Source organism: Miniopterus schreibersii (genome assembly GCF_964146895.1).
Source record: "Miniopterus schreibersii genome assembly, chromosome: 1".
Taxonomy (NCBI): domain Eukaryota; kingdom Metazoa; phylum Chordata; class Mammalia; order Chiroptera; family Miniopteridae; genus Miniopterus; species Miniopterus schreibersii.
Window position 1 is genome coordinate 198,673,865 of NC_138101.1, and position 18,142 is coordinate 198,692,006.

Here is an 18,142-nt window from a genome sequence, read left to right on the forward strand (position 1 = left end):
AGATTCAGTGCAATTCCAGCCCTCAAACACACACCTGTCCCGCCCCCCTGAAGGTTCCAAAGCTTTTGCAGACCAATGGCCTGGTGGAGGCTGGGCACTGGCTGCACAGGCTGGTGCTGAGCTGTGTGAGTCTCACAGTGGTCCCTAGGATGTCCGGGGTGGAGAGGAGGCCAGGAACCAGGGCTGAGCTAGGAGGTTCCCCGAGGCAGGTACCGTGGGGCCAAATGGGAGGCAGAGATTCACCCAGAAAGCTGACAGCCATTGTCTCCAAGATGTGAGATTACTGATGAATCTTATTTACTTCTTAATGTTCCTATTTTTTGACTTTTTTTTTTTTTTTGCAGAGCAGACCTGTTTCCAATGTAATCAGAGAAACAACCACCCCATAGTTAAATCTCATGGCATTTTGGCTTTTGCACGTCTGTATAATTTGACTGTTTTATAAGGAGGTTGCATTTGTTTTCAGAATCAAAGAGGCAGGCCGGTAGGCAGGACGTGTGTGACCTGTGGCCAAACCTGTGGCTAAAAATAGGTCTTAGGAGACCCTGAGAACTTCTGGGGGGCGAGTCTCAGTAGTCAGGGTGCGCAGACGGCAGTGAAGGGGGGACGGGCGAGCACTGCATTCTGCCTGCCGCGGTCTCCCCAAGGCTGACTTCGGTTGGACACAGGCTGTCTGGTTAACGCGTCACGTCACCTCAAAGCATCCGACGGGAGACGGGGCTCCTTAATCCTGCCGAGGCAGATTGGGATCTCTAATTACCTAATTGGAAAAAGGCACACATGTCAGGCTGCCGCGGTGTTTGGGAATTAATCTTTAAAACCTGACAGTAAACATTAAATTCAATTAGGGCGGGCGATTAGCAAGGACTCTTCGCGCCTCCGCCGGGGGAGCTGGGAGGAGGGCTGGCTGGTCTGCGCTGATTCCGGCGCCCTCGCTGTGCGTGAATCAACCAGGAGGGCCGAGCGGGCCTTTCACTTCAGAGGGGAGTTAGCGGGCGATGACAGACGGGTGGGTTTCTCTAAACACGTAACCGCGTTTCCACCGCCGACTCCGGACGCCCCCAGCCAAGCCCCAGGCTTTCCCGTTCGCTGCTGTAGGTTCTGGTGCTGCAGCTGCCTCTTCTCCCCCCTCTCCCCCCTCTCCCCTCTCCCCTCTCTCCTTTCTTCTCTCTCCTCTCTCCTCTCTCCTCTCTTCTCTCTCCTCTCTTCCCTCTTCTCCTCCCATGACCGTGATCCCTCCTCCCCCCTCCCCAGCCCCCCTTCCTTCTTCCTTCACCCCGTTCTCTCTCCCTTCCTTTCTCCCCTTGTCTTCCTCCCGCTTCCTCTTCGTCAACGTTATGAATTACAAAGTATTTTAAACATAATCAAAAGTGTGGGGAGTAACGTAGCCGACACCTGCGTACCCACCACTCAGGTGGTGAAGCCCAGGGTCGGGCCCCAGGTCCCGGCTGATGGGGTCAGCAGCCTTGGACCGTGGCTCTCCTCGGCTCCCAGGGGGCGCCTCTGCTGCGCGCCCTCCCCCTCGCTGGCCTCTGCTCCCCACGCTCCGCTCTGGTCCCTCCTCAGCCTCCTCGCGCCCCTACCTGGGAGCCCCGGGCCTCCTCTCTGCCCCCTCTACGTTCATTCCAGTGCGGGACTGAAACACCGCCAGTGACAGTGACCCCCAAAGCTCAGCCTCCCCCCTGGACCTCACACTCGTATCCAGCTGCCGGCTCTCTGTCGTTCAAAACCGAGCTCCTGGTCCTCCCCAAACTTGCCACTCCTGCATCGGGCGCACCCCTGCCACCCCCTCCTCCCTCTCCTCCGGGTGCTCGGGCCAGGACCGAGGACTTGGCTGGACCTTTCTCTTGCCCTCCTTCCCCACCTCCAAGCCGAGGAGACCTTGTTGGTTCTACCTTCCAAGCAAGGCCACTTCTCCACTGCCTCCAACTGGCCCAAGTCATCCTCTGCCCGCTGGGTTCTCACAGAAGCTCCTCACGTCTCCCCCGCCCCTCCCTCTCCTCCCTCTCCGCAGCCAGACTGGGCCTGGTCCTGCCTGGAGGGCCCTGCCCCCAGTTTCTGTGTCGCTCCCTTCCCGTTGCCCTCTCCGAGAGGCCCTTCCCCTTTCCCCGCCTACGTTTTGGATGCCAGGTGTTACCACCACCTCAAGTACTACATGGATCCTGCTGGTTCATCCTGTTCAGGCCTGTCTACCCCACTAGAATGTAAATTCTTTGGAGGCAGAGGTTTTGTCTTAATTGTTTACTGCTGAACGATGCCTGGCTGATACAGGTGCTCAGGAAGCCTTTGCTGAATGAATGTGTAAGTGAATGGGCCTAATAGATGATAGCATCAGGGCATGTTTGCTTCAGAGCAGATTTGTTCCCCCCCCCCCAACTCTGCCTCTCTCTAGAGGAAAGAGCGTAGTGTTCGTAGCTCCCGGCCCCGACCCTGCCCCTCTCCCTCCACTCCCAGTCTCACTGCAGATGCACAGACATGATAGCATCCTGCTTCATGTGCGCTTTTAAAACTGTTGGAAGACACACAAGATAGAACTTACCACCCTAACCATGTTTAAGTGTACGATTCCGTGGCCTTAAGTACATCCATGTTATTGTATAACCGTCCCCACCATCCGTCTCCAAAACGCTCTCATCCTGCAAAACTGAAACTGTCTCCGTGAAACAACCAACTCCCCACCCTCCTCTGTCTGCCCGCCGGCAACCACCAGCCTACAGTCCAGCTCTACGATTTTCACTACTCAGGACCTCATGTAAGTGGAATGATACACTATTTGCCTCTTGGGACTAGTGTATTTCACTCAGCACACTCTCCTCAAAGTCCATCCACAGTGTAGCTTGTGGAAGAGCCTCCTTCCTTTTCATGGCTGAGTAATATTCCACCATGTGGATGGACCACACCTTGTTTATACGTTCATCTGTCGGTGGACACTTGGCTGCGTCCACCCGCGGCTGTCGTGAGTAATGTGATATGAACACTGGTGAGCGTGTGTCCCTTTGAGACCCTGGTTTCAGTTCCTTCGTGTGCACAAGTGCAATTGTTGGTTCATATGGTAATTCTGTGATTATCTTTTGAGGAACTGCCATGCTGTTTCCCACAGTGGCTGGACCGTTTTTGCATTCCCACCGACAGTGCACGAGGGTTCCTGATTCTCCAGCCTCTCCAACACTTGCTTGTTTGTTTTTTGAAAGAAGCCATCCCAATGGGTACGAGGTGGCGTTCTGTGTGTGGTTAAAACTTAGATGGCATCATACTGTGTATAAGCAGCAGGACCTGTGTGCTCAGTATTTTTTTACTGTTTAGCCTTGTTAACCCTGTGGAGCTAGTTCATTAATTTTGCTTTATTTTTTTTTTTCTGTTAAAGTCAGACTTGTACATAGTTTTGAAAAAACACGCAGAAGAGCCGCTCCCTACACTGCCCTTCCACCCTGAATTCCACTCCACCTTGAAGGCTCTGGCTGTTCCTCTGTGATTTCTGTCCGTGTTTCTCAATGTAAATGCTGCTATTCTTGGTTCGTCAGTTGAGGCCCCAGCTCTGGACCCCCAGGAAGGAAGGAACTGAGCTCTTAGCATCCTGGGAGGGCATCTCTCGACCTCTTGCCTTCTTACACTTACACACTTGTGTGCTGGGAAACACGCTTTCAGAACCCTGGTCTTCTGCATTTGAGAAGCTCCAGGGTGAATTTTCTCACCGTGAAAGGGGAGGATCTCTTGAGGATCAGGTTTGTGGGGGTGCATGGGTTCCCCAATGTTGCTGAGAAAGTGTCCGGGAACCCTGCTTGCGTGCCTGCAGCCCTGAGAAGCACCGTGGCTCCCTATCTGCTCCCCAGGTCCCCACTTCTTATCCCCGCTTTACAGAGGAGCAGATGGCGGCCTAGAGGGCCAGCAGCACGGGGGCACCTGGCCCCAGTGCCCATGTGCCAGCTGCAGGTGTCCTTCCTGCTTCCCGAGTTCAGTCCTCTGAGCCCCGGGATGACCGGTGAGGCCAGGCCCTGGGCTGTGTGGTGGTGGGTGGAGCTTCCTGGGAGAGCTGGTGACAGCTGCAGCCAGGCCCTCCAGTACTGAGTGGTCCTCGCTCTTGGACTGTACAGGTCTATACTTGAGGGCTCAACAACGCATTTTAGAGATCAACAAGTGTACCTGGGGCTGTCTGCCACGGGCCTTGTTCCCCAGAAAGCCAGGGTGGGAACGAGGCCAGCGCCTTCTCTCCCCTTGGGCAGACACTTGCCGTCTGCCCTGTTGTAAGCACAGGTGTCGCAGGCTCTTTTTGGATCTTAGCTGAACCTGTGAAGGTAGCCTGGCCTGGTGCAGTGTCCCCTGCAGGGCTGAGAAAGTCCCGTCTCACAGGTATCAGAGATGCAGGTGAGACTGCGCAGAGCTGGGAATGTGGTAGCTGCCGTTTTCCTGTGGGTTCCCTGGGCCCCAGAAAATATTTTGGGAAAAGCTCCCCCTCAACTCACAGCCCCAAGCTTTTACATTTGTATGAGGAAATATTTAACCTTTAGGTCTTGTTTTGATGGCAACATGAAGGGAATCTGGTTCCACTGTGAGACCCTCCTCCCGCTGCAGGGCCAAGCTGAGCCCGCAGACCAGGCCCTGCTTCTGACGTCTGGCGCTGTGTTTGCCCCATAGGTGTGGAACGCAGTGGACTCGGGGAGCTGCCTGCAGACCTACTCCCTGCACAGCGAGGCGGTGCGGGCTGCCCGGTGGTCCCCCTGCGGCCAGCGCATCCTCAGCGGTGGCTTCGACTGCGCCCTGCACCTCACAGACCTCGAAACAGGTGTGTTTCTCTGTGTGGTGACCTCAGGCACCCCTTCTGGTGACGGAGCCAGCTCTCCCCTTGGGAAACTTCCCGGTGGGTCTGCAGCTGGTGTCAGGGCCGTGGGAGACAAACCCTGGGACTGGGACCAAGACTCTCTGTGGAGGGTTTGGGCTGGGGCCGTGCCAGCCACCGAGGACAGAGCCCCAAGGTTGTCTTGGCCCCAAGCTGTGGGGCTGGATAAAGAGATGGCTTTTTAATCAGCTTCTGACATGTAATTTGTCCTGAAATGGATTCAGCTTTATCACGGTGTCCTTCGGTCGGAACCAGTTTAGAATTCCTGTCAATTCATTATCGTTGAAAGCAAGCCGTAAGGAACGAGTCCAGCTCACAGGGCGAGTCTGCGAGCGAGGTCCGCTTTAATGCCCACACTGAGCAGGCAGCTGGGCGAGAGGGAGCCGCTGGGGCAAATCCGCAGGGGACTGCTGACAAGCAGGGCGAGAAGGAGACAGAAGTCAGTGGAAGGAGCTCCGGTCACCAGGCTCTGCTGCGCAGCGGGCACCGTGAGCGCCTAGTCCAGCCACCGCCCGAGCCTCCCATCCTGGTTTCCAGGTGAGGTCAGAGCCGGGGAGTGCGGAGCTGGGCTCAGACCTCTGCCCCGACCCCCAGGCTGCTGCCTTCTCCTCCCTGGGCATCCCCTGGGTCCCTCTGTTGCTGGCACCACTGCCAAAGCCAGAGCCAGGAGGGGAGGCCCTGGTTCCCTTGAGCCCTTGGGCAGCCCCTGCCTGCCTGGCCCAGCAGTGGTGGTGCTGGGGTCTGCGCCTCTCCCGGCCCAGCCAGCAGGGGTGGTGACTCCGTAGTCGGGCCACTCAGCCCCTCCCCAGCAGCTCGGAGGTAGGCGCAGGGAGGGCAGGTAGTGGGTGGTTTGGGGTGACTGTGGGGTGTCTCCCCCTCGAGTGTCCTGACTCCTGGGCGGTGGAGGGCAGCCTCCTAGATCCTCTGACTGAGCCCCACGCACACTCAGTGAGGGTGGAGGCATGACTGACGGCTGTGTCAGCAGCTGGCCCTGTGCCACGGGCTTTGCCCACAGCATGTCACTCCTCACCTGGGCTGCTGCCGTGATTATTTCCCCACTTCACAGGTGAAGTGACTGAGGCTGGAGGGGTGGGGAGCTTGCCCAGGGTCTTTTGGTGGTGGGTGTCACACGGGACTTGAGTCGCGTCTATGCACTGCGGAGCCTGTGCCCATTCCACAGTTCCATGTGGACGTTGCCCTGACTGTCCGTGGTCTCACTGGGAGCCCGCAGGGCTGAGGAGGGAGCCAGGGCTCAGGGAGTTGGATGCCACTTGATGCTGCTGCTGATTGGGTCAGTGATGGCAGCAGCAGGTACTGTCACCGAGTGCCCACTACATGCTGGGCCTTCTGCCACAGACGTACACCTGGGTCTCATTTAGCCCCCTCTCACCCTTAGAGGCTGGCACCACCTGAATTCTATTCACACCTTGGCCCCGAGCCATGAGCCAGCAGTAGAGTCAGGGTGCGGGCAGGCCTGCCAGGCTCTGAGCCGGCTCCTGACCTTGCACTCAGTAAGCCAAGCTCAGTATTGGAGACACGGGGCGAGCAAGACCTGGGACCCACCTGGAGAAGCCCATAGCTGCTGGGAGACACGAAGTGCTGAGAGAATCTCAGTGATGCAGCAGATTCAGGAGCTACGAGAACCTCTAGCCTGGAGGATTAAGGAAGACTTCCTGGAGGAAGAGGGACCCGAGCTGAGGCAGGATTAGGGGGACGGAGAATCAGGTTGCAGGGGCGTGGTTGAGTGGGAGGGAAGCGGGTTCTCAGTGGATGGAACAGTGATGACCCAGGTGTCACAGGAGCATGAACTGTGGTAGAAATGTGGGTGCAGGGAGCTGGGGGGCTGAGCCCGGGGTGCAGGAGCGGTGCCCGAGCTTTAGGAAGTTCCAGGCCCGTGGTGCACGTTCCCAGGCACTGCTCCCTACTGCAGGGTCAGAGTGCCATGGGCGCCGCCCATCAGCCTGCAGGTGAAGTGATGCTTTTCACACCCTGGTGATGCAGTTGGTTAATCCAATAGGAGTTCATTTGATAACATTGATAGGATCCTAGTGGCCCTTTGTCATACTCTGTCTTCTCAGTCAGCAGATGTTAGTTAAACAGACACTGCCCTTGTGTGTGTGTGTGTGTGTGTGAGAGGGGGAGAAGTGTCTGAAATTCCTAGACTTTCAGAGTCCTCCTGCCTCACAAGTTAGGGACTGTCACAGCAGGTGGCAGTAGGGGGCCGCTGCGGAGGCTGGAGCACTCTGGGCAGGTTTCCTGGTTGGCAGCTGGTTGGGTGTGCCCGAGGCTGATGGAGCGCTGGAGGAGGGGAGGCAGCTGCCTGGCCCCTGTTGGCAGAGCTGTGGCTGGAAGGAAGGTGTCTGGCCCCGCCCCTCCTCCGCCTCCAGCTCTGGTGTGCCTGGGGGTGGCAGAGGGAGGGCATGGCCTGACCCTCAGAGCAGTTGCCATCTGGCCTGGGAGGTGATGGGGACTTTTCCATGCACACCCTCTGCTGGGAATGGCACCCACCACCTGGTTCACCTGTTGAAGGCCCACTTTCCTTCCCTCAGCACTTATTGAGCACGTATTGTGTACAGGCCCTGGTGCTGGGCTGCAATGGTGAGCGTGTTAGATGGGGGGTAGGGATGAGGGGTTTGGACCTCGCCCTTGGGGAAGCCCTCCAGCCCCTAGAGGGGGCCTCCCCTGCTGAAGGGGTTGTTGGTTTCCGTGTCCATGTCTCCCTGGCTAGTGTGGGAGCTCCTGGAGGCTGGGCCTGTCCCGGTGGTCTCCGTGTGTCCGTCATCAGGCCAGGCCTGGTGGACGAGACGGAGCTGAGGCCGGCCCTTGCCAGGCAGTCAGACCCTCCAGGGGCCGCCGGGGCGGGGTGGGGGTGGGGGCTTCACCCCGACCTGGGCTGAGCTGGGTGCTATCTTTAGCAGGGGCTGGGTAGGCGTGCGCTGCCTCCATGGCGCTCGGCCTGGTCCGCTGTCTGTCCTTTCTCGTCACCAAGCCTGATCTCCCTCTTCCCCAGCTCTGCCTCTTTCCGCCCTCGGTGATTTGGCTTTTTCATTTCAATCTAATTAGAACTCCCTGCCAGGAGAAGGCGACGTAGGGCGTTCTCACTGCAGTGCTGCGGGAATTAGTCACTCGGTGCCCATTGTCACTAATGGGAATTTGGCGCCAAGACCATTTATCCTGGTGTCCTCAATCAATACCATTAAAAATCTGTGGGTTCTAAAACGTCAATACCCGGCCAGAGATATGGAGGGCCAGCCACATTTTATCTCGTTAATTTATAGTTCTGACGGACCGTTGGCTTATAGAGCAACCATGAATCAACACTTAAATAAAATCCGCTCACAGATTAATTATTTTTGATGCTCTCGTTTCAGTCTGTAATCTTCCTAACAAAACGCCTCTGGTGCATTAGGCTGAGGCGGCCTCAGGGAAGCCAGCGGCTCTGCCAACACCCAAGCTTCGCTGCTTTATGAGTCAGCGTCCTGCATACCAGATCCGCTGTCTCCTCTAAATTCCTGGCTGCTGTTCATTCTACCTGGCGCTGGCTTCTTACACCATCCGGCCCCCCAGGCAGTAGCCCCCCTGGGTGCAAAGGCCTCCAAGGTAGAGGGGACGGTCCTTTCCCTGGAGCCTCAGGGCACCCTGTCCTTCCTGGGTCATGGTCAGCTCTACGGATATGTGCCCAGCCTGTCCAGGAGCAGCTCTCAGTGCTGGAGGTGCACGTGTGACAGAGCATGGGTGGGGTACAGATGCGGCCGGGATCCCCGGGGAAGGTTCCTTCCGCTCTGTGTCCGCATCTGCGGAGAGGTGACGGAGCCTGGCTGGGGGTGCTGTTGAGGGAGAGCTGAGATGGGGGTGCAGAGGCTGTCTGTGGAATGCCCGGCACATGGTAGGCGCTTGGCAAAGGGTGTCCCTTCCTGCCCTCGTCACTGCCCCAGGAGGCCTCTCAGACGGTAGGAGACAATGACCTCATTCCTACTGAGTGTCCAGAGAGCCCCAGCTGCTGGCCCTTTCCCCAAGCGGAACAGCTCTGGGGGCTCAGTGCCAAAAGCCCCGATGTTTTCCTGAGCTGGCAGGTTAGTGGGCCTCTCTCTTCCAGGTGTGGATCAGGGAGCAAGTCCCAGCTTCTCTTCCATGTCCTGCTTCTCCGTGACAGCGTGGCCTGGCGGGGGTGGCAGCTTCCTCCCTATGATGGGACGGCACGTGCCCTTTGTGTGGGTAGGTGTCCTCCTCATTCAGACCCCCTGCCTGCAGCCTTGCTGTCCTCAGCCCTGGGCTGGCCCCTCCTGCTCTGGGGTCCCTGTCTTTTGGTGTGTGTTGGCGGGGGGGTCACGGTGCATGGAAATGAGTGGCCAACTGGGTCTGGACCCATAAATGGTCGTTTCTCTTGCTTTCCCAGAAAGGTCTTCGGTGTCCTCCTTGCTCATGGGTCCTGATGGGGCCCCCATCACAGAAACGCTACAAGGACATGGACGGCAGAGGGCCGAACGCTCTCCGCAGGCCAGGCCTGTGTCAGGTTGAAATGAGTAAATGGATGTCAGACCCCTCTTACTCCATATCTACCCTCCACTCTACCCTGTGAGGGGAGTGATTTTACCCCCATTGCGTTGACCCAGACACTGAGGTATTTGCTGAGTTGCTTGGGGCCACGCCGCCAGCTGACACAGCCGGGCCCCAACTCCAGCCTGTGTGACAGCCGGAGGCTTTGCTGTTGACGCTTGGGTGTAGCGTGCCCTGACCGCGTCTGCTCCCTGCTCTGGACAAACTGTTTACTCCAGTCGACGTGGGGAGCCTACTTGGCTCTCTCCCGGGCAGCTGGCTTGCTACCTGCAGAGGAACCTCGGGTCCGCTGGGAGGAAGGCATGCCCAGACGGGTGAGCTTAGGCTTAGAGTTAGGGTTAGTGACTGATCCCTCTGATTAAGTGACCGGCTGAAGGATGCTCCAGCGGGAAGAATGCTGGCCCTGGCGATTTTAGAGCACTCGGCGCGGGAAGGGTGAGCAGCATCCAAATCAGAACCCTGATGAAGAGCCCCGGGGCTCCTGGGGCTTCAGAGAAGGGGCACAGACGAGACTCCACGCTGGGCTAAGCCTTCAGAGGGGACCGCCCTGGGCGCTCCTCCATTCTCAGGCTTTCGAGCACCATGACTGGGTGTCCCCCAGCACATCTCAGAGAGGCTCGGTGGGGTGTCCTTCAGGGGCCTGTGGGGACCAACAGGCAAGTACTCAGCAAGTGGGGCTGCGATGTGGGCTCCTGTGGTGGCAAGTGCAGAGCTCCCGGTGGCACAGGCACCGTGTGTGTTCACTCGTGGGGCCCTAGGGGTTTTGCCACTAGATCCGGACCCAAGGCTCCAAGGGGCTGGATAGCTGCCCCTTGGTCTGAGTTGCTGCCCACCCCCCCTCCCACTGATGCAGGCAGGACCCCACAGGCTCCTCTGCTGGTCCCTCATCACCTGGGCCCGTTTCTAAGCTCATCCCTTCCCTGAAGCACCCTCCCCCCACCCGCCTCTTGAATGCTGTCTGTTCTCCAAGGCCCGGACAGCTGTCGCAGTTCCATGAGCACTTGCTCTCTGAAGAGTCTCAACCGCGTTTTCCCCTCTATCCACACAGCTTTGTGGTGAGAGGCTGACCCTGGTTATGGATATTAAGTCAGATGTCATTAAATTCCAGGAAAACACCTGCCAGCGCACCCCTCACACTTGGAAGGTGCCCAGAGCTCTTCCCACATCTCACCGACGCCCGTCTTGTTTGCACCTAGTCTGGCGTCTGGATCAGGGAAAGCTGGCTTTCGGTCCCAGCACTGTCGCGTGCGTTACCACGAGTGTGCAGTGAGATGTTTATCTCTGTGTGTGTGTGTGTGTAATTGCGATTGGGTTGCATTTGGCACCCTCGTAGGTAAGACCACCTGTGCCCACGAGCCCTGGAGCCTGAACATGGTCACTGCACGTTTGCCTTCCTGGGGGTGATGTCTGAGTCCCAGGAAACCAACTTGGGAAAACCTTTGGGACATGCCTTGTGTGCAAGTTGAAAAGTCTTTTAAGAAAGAAATCTGGAAAATGCAGTCTTGTTCAGATAGTTAAGACCAGTAGCTCACCTTGATATAAGGAAATCATGGCCACGGCCAATGCTTCTCTGTTGTGTGGTTGCTGCCGCTGAACCGCTGCCCACTGGGCCTCGCAACTCTCGGAAGCTGGCCCACCTGCATTATTTCTAATTCTCACAGCAACCTCGTGAGGTGAGTTTTATCGCCCCAGTTTTCCATGTAGGATCCCTGGGGTCTAAGAGGGTTGCCGGCTGATCCAGGGGTAACGTTCAGGCTCGTCAGACTCACGCCCGGACCCTTCCCTGGGCCCAGCCCCAGTGCCAAGATGGCCCCGTTTCTGACTCAGAGAGTTTGATCTGGAAGTTAGTAATCTCCTCCTCTTGTTAGCGTTGAGTCAGGGTGGTTAAATTTACAGCTGGCTGCAGTCTCCCCAGAGGAGTGTAACGATATTGATTTTAGCGAAATGAGTCACATGCCGCCTGGCTGGGAGCACAGGCTCAGTCCCCACCAGCCGACAGCCTTCCCTCGCCAGCGTCTTCCCTGCACGCTCCCGAGTCTTCCACGTGCACAAAGAGCTAAGGAGGAGGAAGGGTCACGAATTGCTCGCGGCAGGCGCGGTGGGGCGCAGAGAGCTGGCCTCCAGCAGACGGGCCGGCCTCCGCCCCCGCGTGGCCGACTCTGCACCTCGCTGAGCGTCCGTCTCCCCAGCTGCGAAATGAGTTAATTGCACCTGCCACGTAGGGTTGTGGCGGGACACGTGCGAGCCCCAGGCAGGCCCGGAGGTACCAGGCGCCGCCTCCCTGAGAGTGGGGCAGGCACGTCCCTTCTCTTTCTTGGGGACCGTACTTGGTTTCGTCTGAACCCGGCTGAGTGGAAGAGGAGCCCCCCCCCCCCCGCGGACCTGGAGCCCCGTATGTTGACGGGGTCCCCAGGGTCAGCTTAGGGTGGATGGGCAGTGTGGCCCCAGCCACGTGTGCGTGGTCACCTCCGGGGCCTCGCCGTCCCCACCTGAGAGAGGAAGAGGGGCCCCTCCGAGGAGGTCCCTGGCCAGTGTTAGCGACTGCCTCCCGTGGTCACGTAGGTGAGGGAGCACTGGCAGCACTAATCGTGTTGAGAGAGCAAACCAGGTTTCTGCTCTCTGCTGGAACATGTTTTTGCCGACGCCGTAGAGTTCACGTGCGTCATTATTGACTGAAGGGGGAAAGGGAGTGATTTTTCCCAACTCCGCGAGGATCGGAAAGTTCTTACACCGGATGATTTCATTATAACGAGATCAATACAGTCAGTGTTTGTGGATTAAATATTTTAAAACTCAATTTCCTATAAGCAGCATATAGCAAATAATAGAATTTCCTGTAACAGACATGTGCACAGGCGGGCGAGCCTCAAGGTTAGGGTCACGTCCCCGCGAACCGTGGTGCTTGAGTGGCATCTCCGGGAGAGGGTGGGGCAAGCAGGCCTTGGGGTTTATAAAACGGCGCAGAGGAGGCGCAGCGCTCACAGGAAGGACCTTCACCTCCAGCGTGGAGGTGTCCTGATAACGATTTCCCAGCCTTTATCCATCTCGCCAGCGGAACGCAGAGGCCATCCCGCAGCATCGTATTCTCCTGGCCTGCGACACAAACCCCAAGCCACTAGCCTCTCAAGGTCTCCGCCGTTCAGGACCCGTATCCCTGGGATTCGGCGGTTAATGTAACCGAGGATGCATTCAGGCATCTCGGGCTCAGTTTTTTTCAAACGACAGTAGCTCCCTTTTGTTGTTTGCTGGCTGCCCTGCCTTGTGGAGCGCTTTGCGTGCCTGCCGCGTGTGCCCTCCGACGGCCTTGGTCACGAGGGCCCACGACCCAGCGGGGGGGGCATAGCGGGCCCTCCACCGGAAGTGAGGGAGCTGGGGGGGACTCTGGGACTCGGCTGCCCTGCTGACTGCCTCCCACTGGCCTCGCCTTGTCCGAGGCCTCCTCACCGAGCAGAACTTACCCCTTAGCCTTTCTCATGGGGTGTGTGGAAGCGTATTTAAAAATTCTTAAATCTTGCCCTGGCCGGCGTTGCCCAAGGGTTAGAGCGCCGGCCCTCTCACGAAAGGTCACGGGTTTGATTCCTGGTCGAGGGCGCGTGCCTGGGTTGCATTGATATTTCTCTCTCCCTTTCTCTCTCCCTCCCTCCCTTCCACTCTCTCTAAAAATCAAGGCAAAAACATCCTTGGGTGAAGATTAACAACAAAATTTAAAAATCTTTTCGTTTTGGGTCCTTTTAACAAAGGAATATAGTAAAGGCCTGGCTGTCATGAGTGGGAGTAGGAAAAAGATATAAACTCCAGCTTGTCTTCTAACTGGAAAACGTTGTTCTTAAAAGACATCGATCCTCTCTCCGTCTCCTCGGGGCGCTGAGGAGGAATAGCATATTCACAAGCACTTTTTTAACCACAAAAAGTTCAATCACGTCTTTTGGCAGCTGAGCTCTCACTTCCCCCCGTCTCCCCCGTTGTTGGCAACGCTGTGTGGCTGCACTTTCTGAAGCCGGCGAGTTCACTGCCTTTTCTGAAACAGGCATATGCTGAGTGCTGCGCTCCAGGAGCGAGGAGACAGTTCTCCCCAGGTGGCGGAGCTTGTTTTCCGTCTGGGCTGAAAGATTGGCAGTGAACCCAAGCGAGCAAGAAGCCGCCGGAGGCCCGTGGTCTCCCCCAGGGGCCCTTCGCCGTGGGGTGGGGCTGCCCCCGGGACAGTGAGCTCTTGCCCCCCCCCCCGGGACATACCGGTGGGTCCTGCCCTTGCCCCCAGCGGGTCCCCCTGCTGCAGGCGCGAGGGGCGTGCTGGGTGCTCCATGGCGTTGCCCCAGTCCCGGATGGATGGGCTGGTGGAGAGCAAAAGGGGGGGGGGGTGCCCCAGGGGGGACTGGCTAATTGAGAATGTCGTGGTTGGTTCCTGACTACCCGCTTGGCTCCGGATGTGCTCAGACGGGAGAAGCACAAGCTCAGGAATATGAGGTTTCCAACCAGATCCGTTCCCAGAAGCGATGTTTTGTTTCCCGGAGAGGGTGGCTGCTCTGTTGACCTAAGGACAGGGGCGTCGCCCCGAGCCCGGTACAAGCCTGCTCACCTCCCCAGCCTCTCCAGAGGAATCCTTTTACTTACTTATTGCTCGTCCTCACCTGAGGATATTTTTTCCACTGCTTTTCAGAGAGAGTGGGAGGGAGGGAGGGGGAGAGAAACATTGATGTGAGAGAGACGCATGATGGGTTGCCTCCCGAACACTCCCAGACGGCCAGGATCGAACCTGCAGCCCAGGGACGTGCCCTTGACCGGGAATTGAACCCGTGACCCTTCGGTGTGCAGGCCGACGCTCCGGCCACTGAGCCACGCCGGCCAGGGCGAATTCTCTATTTTTAGAAAACAGTGTTACAACAACAACATGAGTATGATTTAAAGTCACTGCACGTCGGTGAATCGGTGAATCTCTTCCCGGCCTTTGACCGTCCGTCCTTAGTCCTGTTGTGATTCAGAGCCAGGCGTCGGGCGTTGTCCGCCTGCCCACAGGGCATGTTTCTCATCCCCCCCCAGTTTCAGACAGCCTCTCAGCAGCCCGCGGGCGGGCGGAGGGCTGTGGTAGCCCCGGCCGCTCCCTCGGGCGGGACAGCCCTGCTGTGTGCAGCCCTGTCCCGCTGTGGGGACGGGGCGTGACCTGGCCGGCTCCTGAGGACGCGGCGATGACCCAGGATGACCACGAACACCTCTGTGCCCTGGGTTCTGTTGCAGAATAGTCAAGGGGCTCATTGAGCTTAGAGAGGCACCGTCTCCATTTGTAAAAGGTCAAGTGTTCCCAGAATTTTCTCTGATTACGTACAAGTGGCTGCCAGTTGTCGGCTCCTGGAAGATATTAGGAAAAAGTCAACGCACTCAGTCGTTCATTAAGGTAAAGGTGAGGCTGTAAGAAAGAACGAGAGAAACTGCTTTCCGGAAACTTGTTCTGCGGGAGGAACACCACGGAAACAGGTGCTTTCCGTCGTCTCCATCGCGCTGTGACTTTCGTGGGCGAACACGAGGTAAATGTGTCACCTGTTAAAGGCTCTAACACCTGCCCCTTAGCTGGGGAACAGCGCTTCCCTAATCTGCTTTAAAATACTTCCAGTGAAAATTTCAGTGGGCTTTGAACGGGGCTGTGAAAAATACGCCGTTACCGGGCGCGGGGAGGCGGGCGTTCGAGCTGAGCGCCCGAGCCGTGCCCCTGGCAGAGCTGGCGGCGCAGGGGCGCGGGGGCGGCGGCCCCGCTGCCGAGGGTGAGCGTCCGTCAGGGCCCATGCGCCCTGGGAGGGTCTCGGTGGCTCGGACAGACTTCGGCGAATGAACTGAGGCTGTAGCCCCGCTGCTTTCAAATCACCGACTGACGGACGAAACAGTTCCCTACATTTGGAAAAACGGAAGCACGGTCAAGCCTGTTGCTCTCACTGAAAACACTGGGGCTTACTAACGATTTCAGAGAAGCTGCTGATGCTCTTCGTGAGTGAAACGGCACGTTGATCTGTTCTAAAGCACTGGTTATTTCCTCCTTGTTTCACCCTTTAAAATGCTCAGCTTTGGTGTTTGTTGTAACGCTCATAACATATTGGTACACAGCACACTGTGTAGCCAGTGAACAGACGCACCGGCGTCGGTGACGGGGCTTCTGGGCTCTCCTAGGCGGTGCCCACTGTCGGACGAGTCCTGGGGCCGCGCATCCAGGCCAGTGGGGCCTGTAAAAGGCGGCGGCTGTCGCTCTCGAGTCCCGATCAGTGGCTTTGTGTCTTCCCTGGTGACTTGGTAGAACAGCTCGCTGAGTGCGCGGGGTCCTGAGCACCGGGCAGGGCGGCCTCCAGGCGGGGCTTTGCGAGTTGGCCGAGCAGCTGCGCTTCCTGGGTCGCTGTAGGAGGCGGCGACGCGGGAGAGCTTGGTGTCCTCGGCCACCGGCCCGTGCACCCGGCTGCCTGCTGCCTCAGTCCGGCAGGGGCTCCCCGTGGGCCAGCGGCGGTCACTGGCGTCCCTCGCGGGCCGGGGCAGCCCTCGTCGGCACCGCTGCGGGAAGCCACCTTCACGTTCTGGTCAGCGCGGTGCCCAGCAGGATGCCGTGCCTGGTGTGGTGGCCCGGGCCCCAGGGACAGGCCCCGGGCGGCCCTCAGGCTCTCAGGGCAGCCTGCCACCCCCACTGCCGGGCTCCGCAGCAGACCCTCTGTGGGTGGTTTTAAGGGGGTGGTCACTTTGGAGCCCCCTGCTTTCGTCAGATTGCATACCCCCGGGTGGAGCCTGAAACGTTGCTCGGTCTCCCGAGTGCTGGGTGTCTCGGCCGTAAAGAGTCTGAAGGGCGGATGCTGGTTCATGTCTAAGAGCACGCGGAAGGCGGCATTCGCGATCCAGCCGCCGGCCCCGTTCCGGCGGGTGAGGGGTTCTGCCGATCAGGGTCGGGGGCAGAGTGCGCCCGTGCCTCTGCCACCACTGTTAAGTGCCCACTGGCCGCCTCGGGCCGGGGGGGCGGCGTGGGCCCGTAGCTCCCTCCCAGGCGGTGTCTTTGTCTTAGAGAGATTTATTCTGCGGCCTGAGTGTTTTCTCTCTTCTCTTCTTGTGTTGTAGGAACCCAGCTACTCAGCGGCCAGAGTAACTTTAGAGTCACTGCCTTGAAATTTCACCCGAAAGACCACAACGTTTTCGTGTGCGGAGGCTTCAGCTCTGAAATCAAAGCCTGGGACGTGAGGACCAGCAAGGTAAGCCCGTCCCCCTCGCCTGCCTTTCCGAGGGGAGCTCGCCCTGACGCTTGGAATGACGGGGGCGGGTCCCCATCGCCACTCAGGACGCTTCCGATGGAGTAGTCACCACTAATGTTTAATCGGTGCCAAGCATAAGTTTTAGATGTTTGAAAACAGTTTTGAGCTGTTAGACTATTAAAACATCGCAGGTGCAATCCTGTACAACAGCACCAACAGTATTTATTGAGCACCTACTGTGTGCAAGTGCTTCTGGATGATGTGAAATAAATCAGCCTTGGGTTGCTCAAGGGAATCACGTGTGGATGCATATAACTGGTGTGGAGAAGTGCCGTGTGTGTGTGTTCATCTGTGTGTGTGTATGAGGTGTGTGTGTTCATCTGTGTGTGTGCGTGTGAGATGTGCGTTTATCTGTGTGGGTTGTGTGTGAGATGTGTGTGTAGTGTGTATTAGGGTGTGTGTGTGTGAATATGGGCGAGAGAGGGAGGGAAGGGCTGGCATGCAGAGGGGTGAGTGCTGTCATCTCTGTGTGAGGAAGGCTTCTTGGAGGAGACTGTGCTCCTTTTGGGGCTTAAAGGCTGGTCCCCATCAGTCGGGCAGGGAAGCGATCTGTCTCCACTCCTTCCCTGAACAAGCCTGCTGCTCCTGTCGCCTCCACCGACGTAACACGTGGCAACTCCATCCCTTCTAGTCGTTCCGCCAGAACCATCAGATTCACCCCGTCTCTGCTCTTCCTGTCCCCCCCAAACCCAACCCTCCAGGAAATCCAGTCCGACAGTGAGTCTGGTTTAAGGTGCTGTTGCCTCCTGCTGGTCTAATTGCGGGGTTTTCTATATGGCGTCTCTTTCCCGCTTGGCTTCTTGCAGTTTGTTCTCAACAACTGGAGGCCGGAGTGGCCTGTTACAGTGCCCTTCAGACGTGCCGCCCTTCTGGTCAGAGCCCTGAGGCTCTGGGCTCACTCACAGTGAAAGCCAGCATCCCTGCAGTGGTCCACCAGACCTGCACGACCTTCTCTCACCCCCACTGCCCTTTCCCCAACACACCTGCCTCAGGGCCTTTGCACTTGCTGCTCCTTCTGCCTGGAATGTTTTTCTCCAGTTTTCTACTAGAGGCTTGTGCCCTTCCCCCTACGGTGCTCTGCTCAAATGCCACCTCTCCAGGGAGGCCATCCCTGACCACCATGCCAGCCACACCCTGGCATCCAGTAGCCTCCTTTGCCACCTCACTTATCCTGTGGGTTTTACATGTTCATTTATTTCCTGTCTCCCTCCACTCGAACGTAAGATCCGCAGGGTGGGGGTTTTTGTCTGTTTTGTTTGCTGCTCACTTCTAGCTTCTAGAACAGAGCCTGGCAAATCGCAGGCACTCAGCAAATCTTGGTTGGCTGAATGAGGGAGGAAGGCAGTCATGCCCAGCGTATGGTACAGGAGGTGGTAATATGAAACGCGGGCGGGGCCAGTGGACGGCGCCTTGGCTGGGCGTGGGCTCCCGGCTGTGGGAGAGGCCCAGGCAGAGAGGCAGTCGGTGCCGTGCTCCTGGTTTG

The 18,142-nt window shown here is 57.9% G+C and overlaps 1 protein-coding gene across 6 annotated transcripts in view; it reads left to right on the forward strand.

Moving 5' to 3' along the window:
• The window catches only part of WDR25 (WD repeat domain 25), a 124,014-nt gene that overhangs the window by 66,818 nt on the left and 39,054 nt on the right, over positions 1 to 18,142 (forward strand). For all 6 annotated transcript variants that reach the window (XR_013998738.1, XR_013998739.1, XM_081136034.1 and 3 more), the window contains exons 3-4: positions 4,633 to 4,780; positions 16,469 to 16,599. Coding sequence is in view for 4 of the 6 variants with exons in the window: in XM_081136034.1 (XP_080992160.1) it covers positions 4,633 to 4,780; positions 16,469 to 16,599 (279 nt within the window). In the remaining 2 variants the exon portion in view is untranslated. The remainder of the gene's footprint in view (positions 1 to 4,632; positions 4,781 to 16,468; positions 16,600 to 18,142) is intronic.